Source organism: Scyliorhinus canicula, chromosome 10, assembly GCF_902713615.1.
Source record: "Scyliorhinus canicula chromosome 10, sScyCan1.1, whole genome shotgun sequence".
Lineage (NCBI taxonomy): Eukaryota > Metazoa > Chordata > Chondrichthyes > Carcharhiniformes > Scyliorhinidae > Scyliorhinus > Scyliorhinus canicula.
This window is the reverse complement of record NC_052155.1, coordinates 141,033,440-141,059,622: the sequence shown is the minus strand read 5'-3', so window position 1 is coordinate 141,059,622 and position 26,183 is coordinate 141,033,440. Positions and strand designations below refer to the sequence as shown.

The window sequence follows — 26,183 nt, the reverse complement described above, 5'->3', positions numbered from 1 at the left end:
GCCGGGCCAGAGAATGTTTGCATCATCATTTCTAGTGATGAGGAGCCATCGATCATTGCTCCAGCAAGCCAAGAAGGGACAGCACCTGATGTTACAGATGTGACTTCCACCCAGGCACCAGTGAGCAAGACACTCCAACCTCCAGATGAGGGCGCAGAATTGGGCACGACCACATAATCCCTTGGAGACACACTGGCGCCACAGGTCCCAACTGAGGATTTGCATCCTTCTATGCACAGGGTGCAGACCAGCAGTAGAACAGGGGTTGCGAAACCCAAACATAAAAAGAAAATAATTTGCAAGATAATAGTTCAAACAAAAAAGAGGAAGAGGAGAAGACTGGGAGAGCTAGCTCATCCCACTGACAAAAACAAAAATGAAGAAGTTGTTGTTATGATTGACAAGCCAAAGACAGAAGAGACCGAAAACATACAACGAAGCATTGTGGAAAGAAATGAAAAAAGAAGAAGCTGGTGGCTTATGTGTGGCCATCACAGAAACATGCCTTCCAAAGGCACAGTGTAAAGAGGATACGCAAACCAGTCTTCAAAAAGGCTGGCAACAGCCCATGTGATTACAGGGGAGATCCCATGAGGGACACTGGCCTTGCATCTCATGTCCATGGGCACCTTAGTTAAATTTGTTTATATTGTTTATGCATATCACAAATATAGAAAGATGGTAATCATGTTTGTACACAAATATGAATATCTCCTAAGGAAGGGGGATGTAGTGATATGCCAGTAGAGAATATTGCATGTACTCAGTAGTGTGACCTCCCACCAGCAGGTGGCATCAGACATCAGTCAGGTGACATCCGGCTACAGCAGAAAGCCTTCAGCCACCAGCAGAAGGTTGTAAGGCGTGTCAAGGACAGTCATACATTTTTTTTTTTTTTTTTTAATAAATTTAGTATACCCAATTAATTTTTTCCAATTAAGGGTCTAAATTGCCAATTTAGCCAATCCACCTAGCCTGCACATCTTTGCGTTGTGGGGGTGAAACCCACACAGACACGAGGAGAATGTGCAAACTCCACACGGACAGTGACCCAGAGCCGGGACCGAACCTGGGACCTCGGCGCCATGAGGCTGCAGGGCCAACCCACTGCGCCACCATGCTGCCCGGGACAGTCATACATGAGAGTGGTTCCAGGAGAGTCACATGCATGCCCTTTGGGCAGGGTGGTACCCTGGCACTGCTGGTGCCACCTGAGCATCCTATCGCCTGGCAACCTGGCAGTGCCACCTGGGTGCCAGCATGGCACTGTCAAGGTGCCCAGGTAGCACTGTCAGCTGTCAGGGCACTGCCAGCACTGCCAAGGTGCCAAGCTATTATTTTCCGCATGGTGGCGATGCGGCCGGAATGCCTTCCGCAGGTGTTGCGGGTGCGGGGACCTGCGGATCCACCCATAGTGTGTTGGGGCTTGTGGGGGCATCGGGGGTCACGTCATTTTTTATTTTTTTTAATTAACATTTTATTGAGGTATGTTTTGGTATTATAACAACAACACAAACAATGTACATGAAACTATAAACATAGTGCAAAAGCCGTTTCCCTCCCTTACAGGTCCCACTTTTATGAAATGAAATGAATGAAATGAAAATCGCTTATTGTCACAAGTAGGCTTCAAATGAAGTGACTGTGAAAAGCCGCTAGTCGCTACATTCCAGCGCCTGTTCGGGGAGGCTGGTACGGGAATTGAACCGTGCTGCTTGCCTGCCTTGGTCTGCTTTAAAAGCCAGCTCTTTAGCCCTGTGCTAAACCCTATTCCAAGCTAAACTAACCCACGCCCCCCCCCCCCGCCTTCTGCCTACAATTAATTTTCCGCCAAGAAGTTGACAAACGGCTGCTACCTCCGGGTGAACCCTAACAGTGACCCTCTCAAGGTGAACTTGATTTTCTCCAAACAGAGAAAGCTAGCCATGTCCGATAGCCAGATCTCTGACTTCGGGGGCTTTGAATCCCTCCAAGCTAATAGTATCCGTCTCAAACGCGCAATAAAGAGGGCGAAAAGGGGTCATGAAATATCTTTGGCTAACAGGGTTAAGGAAAATTCCAAAGCCTTTTATTCGTATGTAAGGAGCAAGAGGGTAACTAGAGAAAGGATTGGCCCACTCAAAGACAAAAGAGGGAATTTATGCGTGGAGTCAGAGGAAATGGGTGAGATTCTTAATGAGTACTTTGCATCGGTATTCACCAAGGAGAGGGACATGATGGATGTTTAAATACTCTCGGTCATGTCGGCATAAGGAAGGGGGAGGTTTTAGGTATTCTAAAAGGCATTAAGGTGGACCAGATGGGATCTATCCCAGGTTACTGAGGGAAGCGAGGGACGAAATAGTTGGGGCCTTAACAGATATCTTTGCAGCATATTGAGCACGGGTGAGGTCCCGGAGGACTGGAGAATTGCTAATGCTGTCCCTTTGTTTAAGAAGGGTAGCAGGGATAATCCAGGGAATTATAGACCTGTGAGCTTGACGTCAGTGGTAGACAAACTGTTGGAGAAGATACTGAGGGATAGGATCTATTCACATTTGGAAGAAAATAGACTTATCAGTGATAGGCAGCATGGTTTTGTGCAGGGAAGGTCATGTCTTACAAACCTAATAGAATTATTTGAGGAAGTGACAAAGTTAATTGATGAGGGAAGGGCTGTAGATGTCATATACATGGACTTCAGTAAAGCATTTGATAAAATTTCCCATGTCAGGTTGATGGAAAAAGTGAAGTCGTATGGGGTTCAGGGTGCACTAGCTAGATGGATAAAGAACTGGCTGGGCAACAGGAGACAGAGAGTAGTGGTGGAAGGGAGTGTCTCAAAATGGAGAAAAGTAACTAGTGGTGTTCCACAGGGATCCGTGCTCGGACCACTGTTGTTTGTGATCTACATAAATGATCTGAACGAAGGTACAAGTGGTCTGATGAGCAAGTTTTCAGATGATACTAAGACTGGTGGAGTTGCAGATAGCGAGGCGGACTGTCAGAGAATACAGCAAAATATAGATAGATTGGAGAGTTGGGCAGAGAAATGGCAGATGGAGTTCAATCCAGGCAAATGCGAGGTGATGCATTTTGGAAGATCTAATTCAAGAGCAGACTATCTGGTCAATGGAAGAGTCCTGGGGAAAATTGATGTACAGAGAGATCTGGGAGTTCAGGTCCATTGTACCCTGAAGGTGGCAACGCAGGTCGATAGAGTGGTCAAAAAGGCATACAGCACGCTTGCCTTCATCGGACGGGGTATTGAGAACAAGAGTTGGCAGGTCATGTTACAGTTGTATCGGACTTTGGTTAGGCCACATTTGGAATACTGTGTGCAGTTCTGGTCGCCTTATTACCAGAAGGATGTGGATGCTTTAGAGATGGTGCAGAGGAGGTTCACCAGGATTTTGCCTGGTATGGAGGGTGCTAGCTATGAAGAAAGGTTGTGTAGATTAGGATTGTTTTCATTGGAAAGACGGAGTTTGAGGGGAGACCTGATTGAGACCTACAAAATTATGAGAGGTATAGACAGGGTGGACAGCAACAAGCTTTTTCCAAGGGTGGGGGTGTCAATTACAAGAGGTCACGATTTCAAGGTGAGAGGGGAAAAGTTTAAGGGAGATGTGCGAGGAAAGTTTTTTACGCAGAGGGTGGTGGGTGCCTGGAATGCTTTGCCAGCGGAAGTGGTAGAGGTGGGTACGATAGCATCATTTAAGATGCATCTAGACAGATATATGAACGGGTGGGGAACAGAGAGAAGTAGACCTTGGAAAATAGGCAACATGTTAAGATAAAGATCTGGATCGGCGCAGGCTGGGAGGGCCGAAGGGCCTGTTCCTGTGCTGTAATTCTTTGTCTCCGGGCTACCAGGGAAGCAAAGGCCAGAACGTCTGCCTCTTTCTCCCCCTGGATACCCGGGTCTTCCGACACCCCGAAACTCGCCAACTCTGGACTCAGCGCCACCCTTGTTTTTAACACCGTGGACATGATATCTGCAAACCCCTGCCAAAGTGGGGCAGCACGGTAGCACGGTGGTTAGCATAAATGCTTCACAGCTCCAGGGTCCCAGGTTCAGTTCCCGGCTGGGTCACTGTCTGTGCGGAGTCTGCACGTCCTCCCCGTGTGTGCGTGGGTTTCCTCCGGGTGCTCCGGTTTCCTCCCACAGTCCAAAGATGTGCGGGTTAGGTGGATTGGCCATGCTAAATTGCCCGTAGTGTCCTAAAAAGTAAGGTTAGGGGGGGGGGTTACTGGTATAGGGTGGATACGTTGGCTTGAGTAGGGTGATCATTGCTCGGCACAACATCGAGGGCCGAAGGGCCTGTTCTGTGCTGTACTGTTCTATGTCTATGTCTAAAATCCTCTAAGCTTCGAACATGCCCAGAACATGTGGGCATGGTTCGCTGGTCCTCCCGCACATCTCGCACACCTGTCTTCCACCCCAAAGAGTCTGCTCATCCGGGCCACTGTCATGTGAGCCCGGTGAACGACCTTAAATTGTATCAGGCTGAGCCTGGCACATGTTGTGGATGCGTTGACTCTACTCAATGCGTCCGCCCACAGACTATCCTCTATCTGTCCTCCCAGCTCCTCCTCCCACTTGCGCTTCAGCTCCTCGGTCTGCGTCTCCTCTGACCCCATAAGTTCCTTGTAAATGTGCGAGACGCTCCCTTCTCCTCCCCACCCTATGGAAACTACCCTGTCCTGAATCCCCCTTAGCGGTAGGAGCGGGAAGGTTGACACCTGTTTACGTAGGAAGTACCATACCTGCAGATGCCTTAATTTGTTTCCCCTCGCCAACCCAAACTTCTCCTCCAGCGCCCTCATACTCGGAAAGCTCCCCTCTATAAACATATCCCCCATCCTCTCAATCCCTTCTCTCCGCCATATCCGGAACCCCACATCCATACTTCCCGGGGCAAACCGGTGATTATTACAAATTGGGGACCCGACCAATGCTCCCTCTGCTCCCACATGTCTCCTCCATTGCCCCCAGACTCTCAGTGCCGCCACCCTGGTGGAGTACCGTGCCGGCAGGAACGGCAGAGGCGCCGTTATCAATGTCCCCAAACTGGTGTCCTTGCATGAAGCCGCCTCCATATGCACCCATGCCGACCCCTCCCCCACCACCCACTTCCTGATCATGGCTATATTCGCCGCCCAGTAATAGTTACTAAAATATGGCAGTGCCAGCCCGCCCTCTCCCCGACATCCCTCAAGCATTACTTTCCTTACCCGCGTGGTCTTTCTTGCCTGCCAAACAAAGCCAGAGATCACTTTGTTGACACGTTTAAAAAAGGACCGCGGAATAAAGATGGAGAGACACTGAAACATGAACAGGAATGAGGACCGTCATCTTCACCGCCTACACCCTCCCAGCCAGTGGCAACGGGAGCACGTCCCATCTCTGAAAATAGTCCTTCATTTTGTCTAATAGCCGGGCCAGATTGAATTTATGCAGCCGGTCCCATTCCCGCGCCACTTGAATGCCTAGGTACCTGAAGCTTCCCCCTACTAACCTAAACGGCAGCTCCCACAATCGCCTCTCCTGTCCCCTCGCCTGGACCGCAAACATCTCACTTTTCCCCATATTTAGCTTAAACCCCGAAAACTGGCCAAATTCCCCAAGAATCCTCATGATTTCTTCCATCCCCTCTATTGGGTCCGATACATACAGAAGCAGGTCATCTGCATGGAGCGAGACTCTGTGCTCCAACACCCCCCCCCCCCCTCCCCCCCACTCCCCCTCCACCACCCACCACCCCCGGGACCAGCCCCTGAGGCACTCAGAGCAATTGCCAGCGACTCTATAGCTAGCGCGAACAACAGTGGGGAGAGGGGGCATCACTGTCTTGTCCCACGGTGCAGTCTAAAATAGTTCGATGATGTCCTATTCGTTCGTACACTTGCCACATGAGCCTGATACAGCAACCTGACCCAGTCAATAAAGCCCCGCCCAAATCCAAACCATCTCAGTACCTCCCGCAGATAATCCCATTCTACCCGATCAAAAGCCTTTTCTGCATCCATTGCGACCACCATCTCCACCTCCCTACTTTCCGGGGGCATCATGATCACATTTAACAGCCTTCTTACATTGGCCACCAACTGCCTCCCCAATAACTTCCAGAACACAATCCTCAATCCTGGAGGACAACATTTTCGCCAGCAGTTGTTGTCCACATTCAACAGGGATATCGGCCTGTAGGACCCACACAGCTCCGGATTCTTGTCCCGCTTCAGAATCAGCGGAATTGTGGCCTGTGACATCGTCGGGGGCAGCACCCCTCTTTCCCTTGCCTCATTGAACATCCTCATCAACACTGGCCCCAATATCCCAGAGAGAACCTTTTATAAAACTCCACTGGGTACCCGTCCAGCCCCGGGGCTTTACCTGCCTGCATGGCCTTCAGACCGTCCACTATCCGATTGGGCCCCCAGCCCTTCTACCAGCTGCCCGTCCACCTTTGAGAAATTCAGCCCCCCGAATAAGTGCCTCATCCCCTCCGGCCCCGTAGGAGATTCCGACCTGTACAGCCTACTGTAGAAATCCCTAAATGTCTTATTCACCCCTGCTGAATCTCCAACCAAGTTCCCATCTCCGTCATTTACTTTCCCTATCTCCCTGGCTGTCTCCCTCTTTCTAAGTTGCTATGCAAGCATTCTGCTGACCTTCTGTCCATACTCATAGATCGCCCTCCTTGCCTTTCTTAGCTGCTCCACTGCCCTCCCTGAGGTTAACAAGCCGAACTCCGCCTGTAGCCTCCGCCGTTCCCGTAAAAGCCCTGCCTCTGGGGTCTCCGCATACCTCCTATCAATCTGTAGTATCTCCTTAACCAGTCGGTCCGTCTCTGCCCTGTCCACCTTCTCTCTATGGGCCCGGATCGAGATCAGCTCCCCCCTGACCACCGCCTTCAGTGCTTCCCAGACCATCGCTACTGAAATTTCCCCCATGTCATTGACCTGCAGGTAGTTCTGAATACATTTCCTCAGCCGCTCACACACCCCTTCGTCAGCAAAAGTCCCACATCTAACCTCCAATGTGGGCGCTGGTTACTGTCTTTATTAACCTGCAGGTCAACCCAGTGCGGAGCATGGTCTGAGATTGTGATCGCCGAGTACCCCATGTCCACCACCCCAGCCGGTAAGGCCCTGCTCAAAATTAAGAAATGAATCCAGGAATATACTTTATGCATGTGTGAGTAGAAGGAGAACTCCTTCACCCTCGGCTTCCCAAATCCCCATGGATCCACGCTCCCCCCCATCTGCCCCATGACCCTTTTAGATCCTTTGCCATTGCTGGCACACTGCCCGTTTTCGAGCTTGACCGGTCCAAGCCAGGATCAATAACTGTGTTTAAGTCCCCTCCCATGACCAACCTGTGCGAGTCCAGGTCCGGTATCGTCCCCAGCATCCACTTTATAAACTCCACATCATTCCAATTTGGCGCATACACATCTACTAATACCACCTGCACCCCCTCCAGTTTCCCACTGACCATAATGGAACGACCTCCCACATCCGAGACTATTCTACCCGCCTCAAACACCACCTGCTTATTGATCAGGATCGCGACCCCTCTCATCTTTCAATCTAGTCCCGAATGAAAGACCTGACTGACCCAGCCTTTCCTCAATCTAATCTGGTCAGTTACTCTAAGGTGTACTCCTGCAACATTACCACGTCCGCCTTCAGTCCCCTAAGATGCGCAAACACACGTGCCCTCTTGACCGGCCCATTTAACCCTCGAACATTCCAGGTGATCAGCCTAGTTGGGGGGTCATTGCCCCCCCCCCCCTTTGCCGATCAACCATCCCCTTTTTTGGGCCCACCTCCAGCCCATGTTGCACACCTCCACTGGCCCGACCCCAGGCAGCCTCAGCCCCCAACCCCCTCTCTGTCCCTTGGCCCAAGTCCCTCCCTCATCAGCAGAACATTTCCCCCCCCTGCCCCCCCAGTAACAACACTCTAACGCAACCCCTTTGATAAACCGAACATATGCACAACCCCCACTGCGCTTCCGTGAGCTAGCCTGCCCAGCTAGCTTGGTGGCCCCCATCCCTGGCGCCGGATAGTCTCCCATCTATTGTTCCCTCTCCACCACCCCCCCCCCTCATACAAACAAACTCCAACATCAAACAATCCCCACACAATTGCCCGACAGAAAAACACCAAAATCTAAACAAGCACACCTCCATCCCCCAACAGTGCAAATGAAAACCTTGACTCACTCAGCTCTACCGCTGGTCCCAAATCAATACAGAAGGCATTACAAACAGCTTCCACAAAACGAAAAACAAGAAACTTCTTTTTAAAGACCAGAGAAACAAAATTTTTTTGAAAACATGAACGCTGCAGCAAAGTTCAAAAGCTCTCAGTCCACCACCAGTCCTTTCCTTTTCACGAAGTCCAGCACGTCCTCAGGTGACTCAAAATAAAAGCGCTGTTCCTCGTGCGTGACCCAGACACGGGCCAGATACAACAGTCCGAACTTCACCTTTTTTTTGAAAAGGATCGAGCTAATCTGGTTGAAGCCTGTTCTTCTTCTGGCCACCTCCACACTCAAGTTTTGATAGACCCGCAGGATACTGTTGTCCCACTTACAGCTCCGTGTCTGCTTGGCCCACTGTAGAATGCGCTCCTTATCCAAGTACCTATGGAATCTCACCACCATTGCCCTCGGGGGGGTCTCCCGTTCGCGGCTTCCTCGCGAGTGCTCTGTGAGTCCTGTCCATCTCCAAGGGTCGGGAGAATGCCCCATCCCCCAGCAGCTTGTCAAACATATCTGCGATGTATGGCCCAGCATCCGCTCCTTCGGACCCCTCCAGGAGCCCAACTCTCAAGTTCTGCCGGTGGGACCTATTCTCTAGGTCCTCCACCAGGAGCTTCTTCTGCTGGTCTCTCAGCATCCCCACCTCCAACTCAGTTGCTGTTCCTCCTGCAAGTTGCTCCACCCCCACTCACTATCCCCCGCCACGCACTCGATGTGCTAAGGGCCAATGCTAAAGGCTCTATGGCCAGGGCAAACAGTAATGGGGAGAGCGGGCATCCCTGCCTTGTCCCTCTCCCGAGATTGAAACCGGGTTCGGATGGCTCTCACACTTCCCACTTCCCGGGGCCTGATATAACAGCCGGACCCAGTCCACAAATCCCTGCCCAAACCCAAACCTGCTAAAATATCCCTCGGGTACTTCCACTCCACCTGGTCGAAAGCTTTCTCCACGTCCATGGCTACTACCACCTCAGCCTCACGCTCCTCGGCTGGCATCATTATAACATTGAGAAGCCATCTAATATTAGACATCAAGTGCCTGCCCGTCACAAATCCCGTCTGATCCTCCCCTATTACCTCCGGGACGCAGTCCTCTATTCTGGTGGCCAAGATCTTTGCCAGATATTTAGCATCTACATTTAAAAAGGAAATTGGCCTGGACGATCCACAGCTCTCCGGGTCCTTGTCTCGCTTCAGGATGAGAGATTGATGCCAGTGATTGCGTTGGGTGAAGCATTTCCAACTCCTTGGATTCATTGAAAGTCTTGACTAACAGCGGTCCCACTAGCCCCGAAAACGTTTTATAAAATTCCACTGGGAATCTGTCAGGTCCTGGGGCCTTACCCGATTGCATTGCCCCTGTCTGTCACCTCCCCGTGCCCAATTGGGCCCCCAAGACTTCCACCAGCTCCTCATCTACCTTCAGGAACTCTAGCCTCTCCAGGAATTGATTCATTCCCTCTTCCCCCTCAGGGGGTTCCGACTCGTACAAATGGCTATAGAATTCACGGAACACGCCATTAACTGTCCCCGGGTCCCTCACTACTTTCCCTCTCACATCCTTAATTTTCCCTATCTCTCTTGCTGCCTTCTGCTTCCTGAGTTGATGTGCCAACATCCTGCTAGCTTTCTCCCCATATTCATATACTGCCCCTTTTGTCCTCCTCAGCTGTCCCTCCGCCTTGCCTGTGGAAAGGAGCCCAAAATCCATTTGAAGTCTCTGACGCTCCTTCAGGATCTCCTCATTCGGAGACTCTGCATATCTCGTATCCGCATGTAAAATTTCTCCTACTAGCCTGTCCACCTCTGCCCGTTTAGCCCTCTCCCTGTGGGCCTGAATCAAAATATATTCCCCTCTGATGACCACTTTCACTGCCTCCCACACGACCCCAGCCGCGGTCTCTCCCATGACGTTGGTTTTTGTATACCCCCGAATGGCCTCCCTCACTTGCTCACATATCTTGTCGTCTGCTAACAGCCTTGCATCTGGCCTCCACTGTAGGCGCTGAGAATTTCTCATGTTCCCCTGTAGGTCTAGCCAATGTGGCGCATGACCCGATACGACGATTGCTGAATACTAAGTCCACTACCCCCGCTAACAATGTTTTGTCCAATATTAAAAAATCGATCCTGGAGTACACCTTGTGCACATGAGAGTAGAATGAATATTCCTTGCTCCTTGGCCTCTCAAATCTCCACAGATCAACACCTCCCATGTGCTCCATGAACTCCCGCAGTTCTTTCGCCGTTGCTGATACTTTCCCCAACCTAGAACTCGACTGGTCCATCCAAGGATCCAAGACAGTGTTAAAATCACCCCCAATAACCAACCGGTGCGAGTCGAGGTCCAGGATATTTCCCAGCATCTTCGTAAAAAACGCGACGTCATCCCAGTTTGGGGCATATATATTTACCAGCACCACTGCCATTCCCTCCAGTTTCCCGCTCACCATAATAAATCTGCCTCCCGGGTCTGTCTCCATTTTCCCCACCTCAAACGCCACCCTTTTGTTAATCAGGATGGCCACCCCCCTTGTTTTAAAGTGTAATCTGTCAAACATGCAGCTAATGAACACACAATGGACATGACGAATGAGCAGTCAGGACACTCAGGGGTGGTATCTCACTATAAAAGGGATGAGGCATTCACACCCCGCCTCTTTCCACAGACCAACATCTACAGAGTGAGACAGGGCATATCCTCAGCATCACACCCCAGCACGTGGCTTAGAGCAAGGCTGGTTCAGTTAGACTGAGTTACTATATTTAGATTAGCAGAAAGTTGAACTCATTGAGAACTGTGCTCATAGTTCAATAAAACACATTGAACTCACTTCAAAGTCTGGAGCACCTTTTACTCAAAACTGCATCAAGGGGCAGCTTGTGTTATTCCAAATTACATAATACAACATGATACCAGGAGTCTGTTCAACCGAGTTAGTTAAACTCAGCAAGATCTGTGATGACCAGCGAATGTATACCGGCAGAATGGAAAAGATTCAGGCTCCTCACCAGCTCAGGACCTCCGGCAATCTCAGTGCCAACTGGCGGACATTCAAGCAGAAATTTCAGCTTTACGTCGAAGCATCAGACCTCAATGGTGCATTTGATGCACGGAAGATAGCTCTTCTCCTCACCACAGCGGGTGATCACACACTGGAAATATTCAACACCTTTCACTTCACTGAAGACCAGGACAAGGCAAAGTTTCAGACCATCCTGGACAAGTTTGACAGCCACTGTGAGGTGGACACCAACAAAATCTTTGAGCGCAACATATTGAGCAGCGATTGCATGGTAAAGACGAATCCTTCAACTCATATTTAACTAACCTTAGACTGCTAGCGCAATCCTGCAACTTCGGTGATATCACTGACTCCATGATCAGAGACCAAATCGTTTTTGGAGTTCACTCTGATCCTCTGAGAGAGCAGTTACTGAAGATCAAGCAAATTACCCTTCCAGCCGCAATTGAAACATGCACAGTGCATTAGCACACTGAAAATCACTATTCCCAGTACAAAATGACAGAAAATGATGAACTGGCCTCCCACGAGGCGAAGAGTGTGCAGGCCATCTCCCGGATACAGCGCCTCAACTTGACGAAAGCAGCCATCTTGAGCTCTCTTCCCGGGGCTGACGCATGCGCGATGCGAACAGGATAACAAAGCGGCCGAAACCCGCACTGCGCAGGTGCAGACATCTGAGAACCGCACTGCGCATGTTCAACGACGCACGGAGCGTGAGGACGCCACCGTCATGACGTGTTCGAACTGGGGCACCGCCGATTTAAAGAAACACTGCCCTGCAAGAGGCAGACGCTGTTTAAACTGCTGGAAGCCAGGCCACTATGCAGCCCTGTGCAGACCTGCACCACCAGTCAGGAGCCAGCGTTTCCAATTCTCATGACGGCGCATCCGGAATGTGGAACAACTCCTACAGGATTCTGATCCAGGCAGTGAAATGGATCCAGATGATGAATGCCTGGACAACGCCTACCATGTGGGCATTATTTCAAAGTGTGAATATGCCACACCAGACTCATCGCAAGTCCAACAACCCTAGCTGTGGATTTCAAGGATGAATGGCGAGCAGTGATGAAGGTCAACCACTGCCCCATCCAATTCAAGCTGGACACAGGTGCCTCTGCCAACCTCCTCTCACAGACGGAATTCAGACGCATTAAGAAGCCCCCTATGGTCCTTCCAGCTGCCTGCAAGCTCCTGGATTACAACGGGAATACCATCACGGCACTGGGACCCTGCCATCTTCACGTATCCAACCGACACACACAAGCACGGTTATGCTTTGAAATTGTTAAGCTGGACAGGGCATCTCTACTAGATGCTCACGCCTGCAAGCAGCTGAACCTCATTCAAAGGGTTTACACCACAACATCCTCCCATGAGGATCTTCAGGCCGGCATCGACGACATCCTCGTCCAGTATTCAGATGTGTTCAACGGGATGGGCACGCTGCCGTATCGATACAAGATTCTGCTATGACCTGATGCCAAGCCAGTGGTCCACGCACTACGACGTGTCCCTGCTCCACTGAGAGAGTGCCTGAAGGCACAGCTCAAGGATCTTCAGCAAAAAGGCATCATATCCAAGGTCACCGAACCGACTGACTGGGTCAGCTCGATGGTGTGCGTAAAGAGGCCTTCGGGGGACTTGAGCATCTGCATTGATCCCAAGGATCTCAATAAGAATATCATGCGGGAACACTACCCCATCCTGAAGCGGGAGGAACTCACGAGTGAGATGGCACACGCGTGCTTCTTCACCAAATTGGATGCGTCACAGGGATTTTGGCAAATCCAGCTGGAAGAGTCCAGCAGAAGGCTCTGCACCTTCAACACACCTTTTGGCAGATACTGCTACAGTCGCATGCCATTTAGCATCTCGGCATCGGAGATATTCCATCGCATCATGGAGCAGATGATGGAAGGCATTGAAGGGGTTCGTGTGGACGTGGATGACATCACATATGGTCCACAACCCCTGAAGAACATGTGTCCCATCTCCAGAAGGTATTCTGCCATGTACATGCCAACGGCCTAAAGTTAAACAGGTCCAAATGTTGTTTTGGCACATCGACACTCAAGTTCCTAAGCAACTAGATCTCCCAGCATGGTGTGCGCCTGGACACAGACAAAATCAAGGCCATCGAGGTGATGAAGGTCCCTGAGGACAAAAGGGGGTGCTGCGTATCTTGGGCATGGTCAATTTTCTGGGCAAGTTCATTCCAAACATGGCCACACACACCATGTCCCTACGCAACCTGGTGAAAAAGTCAACTGCCTTTGGGTGGAAGGCGGCACACCAGACAGAGTGGCCGGAGCTGAAAGCCAAGCTCACCACTGCACCAGTCCTGGCATTCTTCAACCCGACCGGGAGACAATGATATCCACAGATGCGAGTCAGGATGGCATCGGTGCGGTGTTGCTTCAATGAGATTACACTTCATCCTGGGCACCAGTCGCCTACGCATCAAGGGCGATAACGTCCACTGAAACCAGATATGCACAGATTGAGACGGAGTGCTTGGGTCTTCTCACGGGCATCCTCAAATATCATGATTATGTCTACGGCTTGCCGACATTCACTGTCGAAGCGGATCATAGGCTTCTGGTCCACATCATCCACAAGGACCTGAACGACATGGCGCCTCAGTTGCAGAGAATCCTGCTTAAAGTTAGAAGGTATGACTTCAACTTGGTGTACGTACCTGGCAAGGAGCTCATCCTCACTGATGCATTCTCCCACTCCGTCACTTCGCCCAGTGAGCTGCTGGAGATCATCCAGCACATCGAATCGCAGGTGCAGCTGTGTGCTAGCTCTCTCCCTGCGACAGATGAGAAGGTTGTTCACATCCGTGATGAGACCCCCTCTTGCAGCATGTCATCCACAACCTCACCAATGGCTGGCAGAAAGCGCAGTGCCCACAATTTTACATTGTGAAGGATGACCTGACGGTGATTGATGGTATCCTCCTCAAGCTGGACAGGACTGTCAATCCACTCATTTTCCAAAGCTTGGTGCTGCGCCAGATTCATGAGGGACACCTGGGTGTCAAGAAGTGCAGACGCAGAGCCCGGCAAGCTGTCCACTGGCCCGGCATCAACCAGGACATCACGAACATGGTCCTGAACTGTGCTACCTGTCAGCGGTTCCAGCCAGCGCAGAGCAAGGAGATGCTCCAACAGCATGACATAGTGACCTCTCCGTGGTCCAAGGTTGGCATTGACCTCTTTCATGCGAATGGTCACGACTACGTATTGATCATCGACTATTTCTCGAATTACCCTGAGGTGCTGAAGCTCCCAGACCTCACCTCTCGGACCCTCATCAAAGCCTGTAAGGAGACGTTCTCAAGGCATGGCATCCCAATCACCGTCATGAGCGACAATGGCCTGTGCTTTACCAGTCAAGAATGGTCCACGTTTGCCAGGTCATACAATTTCCAGCATGTCACCTCCAGTCCGCACTATCCGATTCTTCCAGCAATACCTGGATCACCTTCCGGTCCTGCAGAAGATGCAGAAGCTTAGAGACCAACAAATGCTGGGCTATGATGCCCATGCAACCGATCTGGCCATGCTATCCCCAGCAGACACTGTCAGGATCAAGATACCGGATGGTGGGTGGTCTGCCCTGGCTGTCATTGTCGACAGGCCGTGCCCCGCTCTTATGTTGCACGTATGGCTGATGGCTCCATCGTGCAAAGGAATCGACGGGCACTGCGCAAAGTTGCCTGGCCGCAACCACTTTCTCCTCCATTTCCTTGTGTTGAATTGCCACCTCCTGATACCTCGCACCACGAGGCCACCAGTCAGGCTTCCATTCTGCCTGTAAAGGCGTCATCGTCCCCTCCGCCACCTCTCCGGCGGTCAACCAGGACCAGATACAAGCCTCACAGACTGGAGTTGTGAATATTTGTTTTGTTTGCTCTGTTCTGTTGTCCTCCGTCAGTCACGTTAGACAGACTCATTCACATGTAAATACATTCACGTACGCCAACAAAATATAAAAAAAACAGAGATTTCATGCTATGCAAACATGCAGCTGATGAACACATAGAATAGGACACGACCAATGAGCATTCAGGACACTCAGGGGTGGTATCTCACTATTAAAGGGATGAGGCGCTCAGACCCCGCCTCTTTCCACAGACCAACATCTACAGAGTGAGACAGGGCGTCTACTCAGCATCACACCCCAGGACATGGCTTAGCGCAAGGCTGGTTCAGTTAGACTGAGTTACTACATTTAGATTAGCAGAGAGTTGAACTCATTGAGAACTGTGCTAATAGTTCAATAAAACACATTGAACTCACTTCAAAGTCTGGAGCATCTTTTACTCAAAACTGCATCAAGGGGCAGCTTGTGTCATTCCAAATTACATAACACAACACAACACTGAATGGAACACCTGCCCGACCCATCCCTTTTTTAGTCTAAATTGATCCCCCAGCTTCAGGTGTGTCTCCTGTAACATGGCCACGTCTGCCTTTAACTGTCTCAAGCGGACACACGGGCCCTCTTGACCGGCCCATTCAGGCCACAAACATTCTATGTAACCACTCTGGTCGGGTGGGGGCTCTTGTCGATCAGCCATGACCTTTCCTAGGCCGGGCTTTAGCCCATGGGCCGTACCTCCCCAGATCCGCCTCGGCAGCAACCGCCATCTAATCTCCATCTCCAGCCTCCTGCAAGTCCCCTAATCGGCAGCGGTTCCTTGTCACTTTTCAACTCACCCCCCACTTCGCTTCTGTGAGCCAGCCTTACCAGGTAACCTAGCTGCTCCACGCCTGAAGCCTAAATGTTTACCAGCCTCTGGATCTTTACCCCCCAACTCTTAACATAAGTTTTCAAAACAATACCATCAAGCACAGAAAGCAAACACACCATCCACTTAAGGTCTAGGCTCAATGGCCCACCCCTCCCCTTTACATCTTATCAATCCCATCACCTTCAAACAGAGCCCCAAACAATGGAAATGTAAACAAACAGGATAAATGGAAAGACAGAAAAAATTATGCATGCAAAAACTCAGACAGATGTCTTTCCTTCCTAGAACATCTCAATTTGAGAACTTTTCTTCACCCCCCCCCCCCCCCCTCCATTTTTCTCCCCTTTTTTTCTTTTTTTTTAACAGACAATTTTATTGAGGTATTTTTGGCATTGTAAAAAGTAACAATGTGCATTAGTGTGCAGATACCAATTACAAAAAACATAGTGCAAATAACAGTACCACTCTCGCAGATAGACCCGCCTATTCTTCCCTCCTACTCTACACTATTCCCCTTTTTTTTTCTTTTTTACAAACACAAAAAAAAAGGAAGAAACTTGTACACTGAAAGGTCAAAGTTAGATAACTCAGAGAAATCCTTCTCTTCCCGGTCATCGCAACTCAAGTTACAGTGTATCACAGAACTTTTAAATTTAAATCACTACCAACCATTTATTTTTTTTTATGCCCATATGGGCCCCCCAGGTTGTTATCTTTCATAAAGATCACCACTTTTTCCAGCGAGCCAAAATATAGTTCCCAGTCCTCGTAGGTTACCCAAAGACGGGCCGGGTAGAGCAGTCCAAATTTTATTCCCTTCGCATACAGGGCCGCTTTAACTTTATTAAAACTCGCCCTCTCAGCAAGTTCTGCTCCCAAGTCTTGGTAAACCCGGATCTCGGCTTCTTACCATACAAACTGCTTTGTTTGCCTAGCCCATCTCATGATGCGTTCTTTGTCCAGGAATCGATGCAGCCTCACACCATCGCCCCCGGGGGCTCATGACCCTGGGGCTTGCGTGTAAGTGCCAGTGCGCCCAGTCCACCTCCAACGGCCTGTCAAACGCCTCTGCCCCCCATCGTTTTCTCAAACATCTTCACAACATACACACCAGCATCCGATCCTTCCTTTCCGTCTGGCAGACCGACGATCCCAACGTTCTGCCTGTGGGAACAATTCTCCAGGTTTTCCACCTTTCCCAGCAGCCGCTTTTGCCAGTTTGCAGTGCCATCCCAGTGGACTGCTCCTCTTGTTCCATCGCCTGCTCCTGTAGCTTTTGGATCGACTGTCTCTGGGCCGTCACTGTCACCTCCATCCGGTAGACAGCCTCCTTAATCGAGGCTATCACCTTGGTCAGGTCCTCCGCACACTTCTTACGGTGCCAGGCGAACTTCTCATCCAGGTATGTACCCAACTGATCCATCGACGATTGAGCCGGCGGGGCTGGACCTAGCTTCTCTACCATTGTCGCCACCAAGCTCAGATACTCACTTCCAACCAACTTTTGATTCCTTCTTTTGCAATTACTTTTTGATAGTAATTCCATCGGATAGAGGCCTTATCCTCCTCTCACTTTTATCCACTTATGTAGAAAAAATTTCCGCGACAATCCAGCTTAAAAGCCGTCAAAAAACCACCAAGAGCGGGAGCTGCTAAATGTGCGACTGTTCACAGCATAGTCACCACTGGAAATCACCTCAGTGCTTTCTTATGTATCTGACATAAGCTCCCCCTTTTGACTTTATCCCACTCTGTTTCACAGTAACTTAATTGCAGTGTAAAGGTAAGCCTACTTGTGACACCAGTAAAGATTATTATTATTATTCTCTTTGCTATCCAGGGGGTGTCTGGGTTTTGGAGTCCCACCCTTTTTCTTTCTGGAAACATATTTGTTCTGAACCCTCCCCACCTCCTTCGCTGACTGCCTCCCACTGTTCTGACACTGATTTACCTTTCAGTAGCTGTTTCAATCCACTTACATTAAAGTGCATGTAAGCTTAGTAAAATTGGCTTTTCCCAATTTAAATAGTTTAGTATTAGGCTCTCTTTGTCATTTATCATAACTGCACTCAATCTATCTGATTATGATTACTGCTTTTCTTAAAGTGTAGATATTCTTGTACTGTGTAGGAAATGAAGTAACCAATTTGCGCACAGCATGGTGGCACAGTGGTTAGCACCACAGTGCCTCACAGCGCCAGGGACCCGGGTTCGATTTCAACCTTGGATGACTGTCTGTGTCGAGTTTACACATAATAATAATCTTTTATTGTCACAAGTATGAAGTTACTGTGAAAAGCCCCTAGTCGCCACATTCCGGTACCTGTTCGGGGAGCTGGTACAGGAATTGAAACAGCGCTGCTGGCCTTGTTCTGCATTACAAACCAGCTGTCTATCCCACTGAGCTAAACTGGCCCATTCTCCCCGTGTCTGCTTGGGTTTCCTCCAGGTGCTCCGGTTTCCTCCCATAGTCCAAAGATGTGCAGGTTAGGTGTATTAGCCACGATAATTTTTTCTTTAGTAGCAGGCACAGTGGGGCGCCGGATTCAATCTGGGTTCGATCCCGGCCCCGGGTCACTGTCCATTTGGAGTTTGCACATTCTCCTCGTGTCTGCGTGGGTCTCACCCCCACAACAAAAGATGGGCAGGGTAGATGGATTGGCCATGCTAAATTGTTAATTGGGGGAAAAAAATAATTGGGTATTCTAAATTTATTTTTTAAATAAATAAATTCCCCTTTAGTGTCCAACGGTGTGTGGGTTTGGTGGATTTGCCACGCTAAATGTCCCTTTAGTGTCCAAGATTAGGTGGGGTTACAGAGATAAGGCAGTGGAGTGGGCCTGGGAAAGTGCTCTTTCAGAGGGTCGGTGCAGGCTGGATGGGCCAAATGGCCTCCTTCTGCACTGTAGGGATTCTATGTTCCCAGAGACAGTAATGTGATAAATGATCATTTCACCTGTTTTAGGTGCTCTTGGTTAGGGGTAATATGGGGCTAGACACTGGGGGAAAGTCCCCGCCCCCCCCCCCCCCCCCCCCACCCTTGTTTGAAACAGTGCCATGGGATCTTTTTTATCCACCTGAGAGACCAGACAGGAACTCTGTTTAATGTCTTATGAAATCAGCATGATTGTGTTACACATCACTTACACCCCGTGAACTAAAATTCTTCTGCAATTTTATTTTTCTTTTCCAAGGCCACACAAAATAATCTGGCATGGGTCCAGTGAAAGGGGAGGCCGAGTGATAACAAACTACTGCGGGGCATGGCGGACAACAGACATGACCCTTACTGGAAATGCATCCCCACTTGTGAGGGGAAAGCTCCTGGATCAGCACTCGTATAACTGTGCAAATAACTTCATTGTGCTTTGCATTGAGAACAGCTACTTCCATGACCACAGGAGGAGAAAATAAGAGCCTGCAACTGCACATGAAAAGTTTGGAATTATAGCACGTCTACAATCTCATCATAAAACCAGTTAAGGGTGGCATTCTGTTAGATTCTATATATATGTTAATGTGGGGACAATGTAAATACAGCTTTCTAACAGGATTGTCAATTTGCAGAAAGTTAGCAGAAATGGAAGCCAAAGATGACATACCTCAAAAATCTGCATGGGCTGTTTTTTTTAAATATAAAAAACAAACTATATTTGTTCTAAAGAACTGCTCTCATGCAGTTCTTCAGTCACGTTTGTTGGTATTTTGGTGCTGGTGAAAATTTAAATGAGACTGCTGTTAAGATGATCGTATTTAGAAGCACATTTGATTCACCTTGTGCATGTTACAAAGCAAATCCCAGTTGGAACAATGGGGTAACATGCCTGTTTGTACTCACCCACTGCCGAGCCTTACCCACCAGTTGTGTCTATTAGGTGATCAAGATTTTCTGCCCATTGGTGAATGCATTGCAACCGTGTTTCATTGGGAATGCTCGTCTTTGAATCCAAGCTCTGCAATGAAGGATACTTTTACTTTAGCGAAGAATCAAGACTTTTTTTGTGTGATTTGTACGTCAGTATGTATCAAAAAATGCAGTGCGCAAACTTTTTTTTAACACAATGTACAATGTAAATCCATGCATTCTTACTACTAAACCCTGCATAATGATATGGTATTAAAGTATCTTAATGCGCAATTAACAGTGCTGTTTTTCCTTAACTGGGATCTTTTTAACATCTTTCTTGGAATATTTCTGAGAGCAGTATTACTCAGCAGGAACAACCTTGTATTTATTGCTTCTGCCCATCAATACTGTCAAGATGTGAGCAGGCAGCGGACAGCTTCACCTGCCAGCTGCGGGTAACAAGTCACCAGCAATTTATCTACCTTGGCTTTCTGGATATCGTGTGGCTTGCAGAAGGACTTTCCTACTAGTAGCCCATCTATGCAAAAAGCCGACCCGTCCAGTTGCTTAATTCGTTTTGATACGATGCAGTTTTCCTGCAGCTCAGTAGATTTAAATGTTCTCCCTATTTTTATAAACAAATGTGATAGGATATTAGTCACAATTTCACAGCAAATTCATGTTTAAATAGTTCAAACCTTAGTCAGCTTTTCAGCACACTCACTTCCATCGCAGTTTAATCAATTCACACTGAAGATTCAGTCCATTTACAATAAGATTTAATCCACCGACATTGAAACATTTGTCCATTTATAATATAGGATTAGCCCATTAAAGTACACATTTAAAGTCCAAGTTTATTTCATTCACAATGCAGAATTAGCTTTTTCACACTTAACATTTAGTCAATGCACACTGCAGATTTAGTCAATGGAATCCAACTACCAGATCAGTAAAGTCATGTTTGCAACTTTTTAATATATGAATCAATTGTCTGAATCAGAATGTATTGAAATGAAGGATGTTTCACACGCTGAATAAACTTAATACATTTTTTGTATGTCTCTTTCCTGTCTCTTTTTTGAAATATGATTTTGATGAAAGATGGGACGCTGGAGAGTAGGGAAGGAGTTTCCTGTGCTTGGTATGTAATTGGTTTATACCAACCTGGCATTGTCAAAACATTTCAGGATGAATGCTTTCAATGAGTTGCCACATTTCTGTTTGAGCCCAGTTGCAACAGCCAGTATTAGCACAGAATATCATAATGTAAGATCTTTACACAGATGATTCTATTTACTTTAGTTTTGTAACAAACTAAACAAGTTACTGACCCTGGCACTTGGTTTCCTGAGCTCAGCTGCTGTCAGTCGGATGGTGCCAGTGCCGAAATCAGAAAGTTGTTCTGGACTTTCCATGTTGGTAAATGGCTGTCTCACTGAGGGAGGAGGAGACCCGAGAAGCTGGTTGTGCAGGGATGTTGGAAGATGATCCTAGGACAGTATTAACATTGGGTTATCCAAGTGTGGGTAATTGGGAATCTAGCTGTGGATTTTACACAGTCTGATGTGTTAGTTAGTAGAAATTATCTGCTTGATTCATGGAGGCAATGCTCCTCATGATCTCAAAAGGTGAGCTCAATGACAAATGAGCCTGGATGGTCCATCCCAGATAAGATCTCTTATATGTGAGGAGAGAGTTTCGGACCTGCAAGAGAAACTATGCAAGTAGGCATAACCATCAAGGATTAATTTTAATACAGACAGATAGAAAACACGCACCCAGGAAAGAACATCATGGATATCACATTGACTTTGTGCCTCATGAAGTTTGCGAGATTTTAGTATTAATCACTTCATTGTTCAATTGTCTAGAAATTCAGACATCTTTGGGCTGGTGAGCGTGGGGAGGTGCGGCGGGGGGAGGTTGTTGTGGGGAGTACATGGCAAATTCTCTGCACCTGAATGGAGCTTCTTTGTAATGAAACTCGCACAATGCAAAGAGGAACCAAAATCAGACCTCCGATGTCACATGGCACAAATTTCCGGAAAAATTTCTAAGTATGGTAGCGAGCGGGAATTGCCACGAGCCTCTCGGCGCTCGGCCCAGCGAGTCTGACAATGCAATTCAATGTTAATTGGTCCATTCTGTGGTGTTCTTTGTGTTGCTTATACTCAGGATGGATTTGTAGTGTACACAAAGACCACAAAAAACTAAGTCAAATAAACAAAGCTAAATTTATTACACTACTTAATATACAGATCCAAACAATATTCCTAAAGCAAGCAATATTCTAACTAAACTACAATCTACACTATACTAACACCTGTCTCATGCACTCTATCTTAAATTGTACTCTGCTCTGTTCCTTGTCTCTCTAACCTACTCTCGCCTTCGCTACATTCTCTCCCAGAAGCCTGAGAGGCATTCCTTTTTATAGGTCTGCTCCCCAACTCCATCTATTGGTCGATTATGATATTACATTAACCCTTTATGTACTAGACATTCCACATCATGTCACATCCCCTTTTCTTTGAACATGTTTGAAACATTTTCAAACATTTCATACATACATGTATGGGAGTATGTATCTGGCATTTACAATGTCATTTGAATGAGCATAATATCAAAATTACAAAGTAGCTGGTTATTTATTTACAAATTCAGACAATTGGGCTTCTTTTTTATCCTTGTGGATCTTATTAATGCACACTGGATTATATTAGAACTGTCCTTTGTTCGTGTGTCATGGTAGACAAAAATGCTGTTGGAAATTCAACATTACAAAACATTGAGTTGTGTTGGAGGTAGGTCTGGAACGTGTATTCACGCATCTTAGTGGATTGAAGGCAATGTGGTAATGTTGCAGGAGACGCACCTTAGAGTAACTGACCAGAATAGATTGAGGAAAGGCTGGGTCAGTCAGGTCTTTCATTCTGGACTGGATTTAAAGACTAGAGGGGTCGTGATCCTGATCAGTAAGTGGGTGGTGTTTGTGGCTGGTAGAATAGTCTCGGATGTGGGAGGTCGGTACATTATGGTCAGTGGGAAGCTAGAGGGGGTGCAGGTGGTATTAGTAAATGTATATACGCCAAATTGGGATGATGTGGAGTTTATAAAGTGGATGCTGGGGAAGATACCGGACCTGGACTCGCACAGGTTGGTCATAGCTTCAACACAGTTATTGACCCTGGCTTGGACCAGTCAAGCTCGAAAACGGGCAGGGTGTCAGCAATGGCAAAGGATCTAAAAAGGTTCGTGGAGCAGATGGGGGGGGGGGGGGGGGGGGGGTTGGATCCATGGAGATTTGGGCAGCCGAGGGTGAAGGAGTTCCCCTTCTATTCATGCATAAAGTGTATTCCTGGATTGATTTCTTAATTTTGAGCAGGGCCTTGCTGGCAGGGGTGGTGGACACGGCGTACTCAGCGATCACAATCTCAGACCATGCTCCGCACTGGGTTGACCTGCAGGTTAGTAAAGACAGTAACCAGCCCCCACACTGGAGGTTAGATGTGGGACTTTTGGCTGATGAAGGGGTGTGCGAGCAGCTGAGGAAATGTATTCAGAACTACCTGTAGGTCAGCGACACAGGGGAAATTTCAGCAGCGGTGGTCTGGGAAGCACTGAACGCGGTGGTCAGAGGGGAGCTGATCTCGATACGGGCCCATAGGGAGAAGGTGGACAGGGCAGAGATGGACTGACTGGTTAAGGAGATACTACAGATCGATAGGAGGTATGCGGGGAGGCCAGAGGCAGGGCTTTTACGGGAACGGCGGAGGCTACAGGCGGAGTTCGGCTTGTTAACCACAGGGAGAGTGGTGGAGCAGCTGAGGAAGGCGAGGGGGGCGATCTATGAGCATGGGGAGAAGGCCAGCAGAATGCTTGCACAGCAGCTTGGAAAGAGGGAGGCCGCCAGGGAGATAGGGAAAGTAAATGACGGAGATGGGAACCTGGTTGGAGATTCAGCAGGGGTGAATAAGGCATTTAGGGATTTCTACAGTAGGCTGTACAGGTCCGAACTCCCACGGGGCCGGAGGGGATGAGGCACTTCTTGAAGGGGTTGAATTTCCCAAAGGTGGACGGGGAGCTGGTAGAATGGCTGGGGGCCCCGATCGGGCTGGGATAGTGGAGGGTCTGAAGGCCATGCAGTCGGGTAAAGCCCCGGGGCCGGACGGGTACCCAGTGGAGGTTTATAAAAAGTTCTCTGGGATATTGGGGCCGGTGTTGATGAGGATGTTCAATGAGGCAAGGGAAAGAGGGGTGCTGCCCCCGATGATGTCACAGGCCACAATTCCGCTGATTCTGAAGCGGGACAAGAACCCGGAGCTGTGTGGGTCTGACAGGCCGATATCCCTATTGAATGTGGATGCTAAATTGCTGGTCAAAATTTTGTCCTCCAGGATTGAGGATTGTGTTCCGGACGTTATTGGGGAGGACCAGACAGGGTTTGTTAAGGGAAGGCAGTTGGTGGCCAATGTAAGAAGGTTGATAAATGTGATCATGATGCCCCCGGAAGGTAGGAGGTGAAGGTAGTGATCGCAATGGATGCAGAAAAGACTTTTGATCGGGTAGAATGGGATTATCAATGTAGAGGAGCAGAGAGATCTTGGGGTGTATGTTCATAGATCTTTGAAAGTTGCCACTCAAGTGGATAGAGCTGTGAAGAAGGCCTATGGTGTGCTAGCGTTCATTAGCAGAGGGATTGAATTTAAGAGCCGTGAGGTGATGATGCAGCTGTACAAAACCTTGGTAAGGCCACATTTGGAGTACTGTGTGCAGTTCTGGTCACCTCATTTTAGGAAGGATGTGGAAGCTTTGGAAAAGGTGCAAAGGGGATTTACAAGGATATTGCCTGGAATGGAGAGTAGATATTACGAGGAAAGGTTGAGGGTGCTAGGCCTTTTCTCATTAGAACGGAGAAGGATGAGGAGCGACTTGATAGAGGTTTATAAGATGGTCAGGGGAATAGATAGAGTAGACAGTCAGAGACATTTTCCCCAGGTGGAACAAACCATTACAAGGGGACATAAATTTAAGGTAAATGGTGGAAGATATAGGAGGGATGTCAGAGGTAGGTTCTTTACCCAGAGAGTAGTGGGGGCATGGAATGCACTGCCTGTGCAAGTAGTTGAGTCGGAAACGTTAGGGACCTTCAAGACGCTATTGGATAGGTACATGGATTAGGGTAGAATAATGGAGTGTAGATTAATTTGTTCTTAAGGGCAGCACGGTAGCATTGTGGATAGCACAATTGCTTCACAGCTCCAGGGTCCCAGGTTCGATTCTGGCTTGGGTCACTGTCTGTGTGGAGTCTGCACTTCCTCCCTGTGTGTGCGTGGGTTTCGTCCGGGTGCTCCGGTTTCCTCCCACAGTCCAAAGATGTGCAGGTTGGGTGGATTGGCCATGATAAATTGCCCTTAGTGTCCAAAATTCTTTGATAACCTATGATTAACCTAGGACAAAAGTTCGGCACAACATCGTGGACCGAAGGGCCTGTTCTGTGCTGTATTTCTCTATATCTATATCTGTGGGAGGTACTGGGACGGTTTGGATTTGGGCGGGGCTTTATTGACTGGGTCAGGTTGCTGTATCAGGCTCCTGTAACAAGCGTACGGACGAATAGAAGAAATAACAAAGAAAAATTACAACACAGGAACAGGCCCTTCGGCCCTCCAAGCCTGCGCCGATCCAGATCCTCTGTCTAAAACTGTCGCCTATTTTCTAAGGATCTGTATCCCTCTGCTCCCTGCCCATTAGAACATAGAACAGTACAGCACAGAACAGGCCCTTCGGCCCTCAATGTTGTGCCGAGCCATGATCACCCTACTCAAACCCACGTATCCACCCTATACCCGTAACCCAATAACCCCCCCCCCCCCCCCCTTAACCTTACTTTTTTTTTAGGACACTACGGGCAATTTAGCATGGCCAATCCACCTAACCCGCACATCTTTAGACTGTGGGAGGAAACCGGAGCACCCGGAGGAAACCCACGCACACAGGGGGAGGACGTGCAGACTCCACACAGACAGTGACCCAGCCGGGAATCGAACCTGGGACCCTGGAGCTGTGAAACATTTATGCTAACCACCATGCTACCCTGCTGCCCTTAATACATGCCCATTCATGTATCTGTCTAGATATATCTTAAATGACGCTATCATGCCCGCCTCTACCACCTCCGCTGGCAATGCGTTCCAGGCACCCACCACCCTCTGCATAAAGAACTTTCCACGCATATCTCCCTTAAACCTTTCCCCTCTCACCTTGAACTCGTGACCGCTAGTA

The 26,183-nt window shown here is 48.6% G+C and overlaps 1 protein-coding gene across 6 annotated transcripts in view; it reads left to right on the top strand.

Annotated features, from left to right (window-relative positions):
* The window catches only part of LOC119972690 (collagen alpha-1(XV) chain-like), a 521,348-nt gene extending 500,393 nt beyond the window's left edge, over nucleotides 1–20,955 (top strand). For all 6 annotated transcript variants that reach the window (XM_038809807.1, XM_038809806.1, XM_038809803.1 and 3 more), the window contains one exon: nucleotides 19,243–20,955. In XM_038809807.1, coding sequence (XP_038665735.1) covers nucleotides 19,243–19,462 — 220 coding nt within the window. In that variant the 3' untranslated portion in view covers nucleotides 19,463–20,955. The remainder of the gene's footprint in view (nucleotides 1–19,242) is intronic.
* The last annotated feature ends 5,228 nt before the right edge of the window (nucleotides 20,956–26,183 follow it).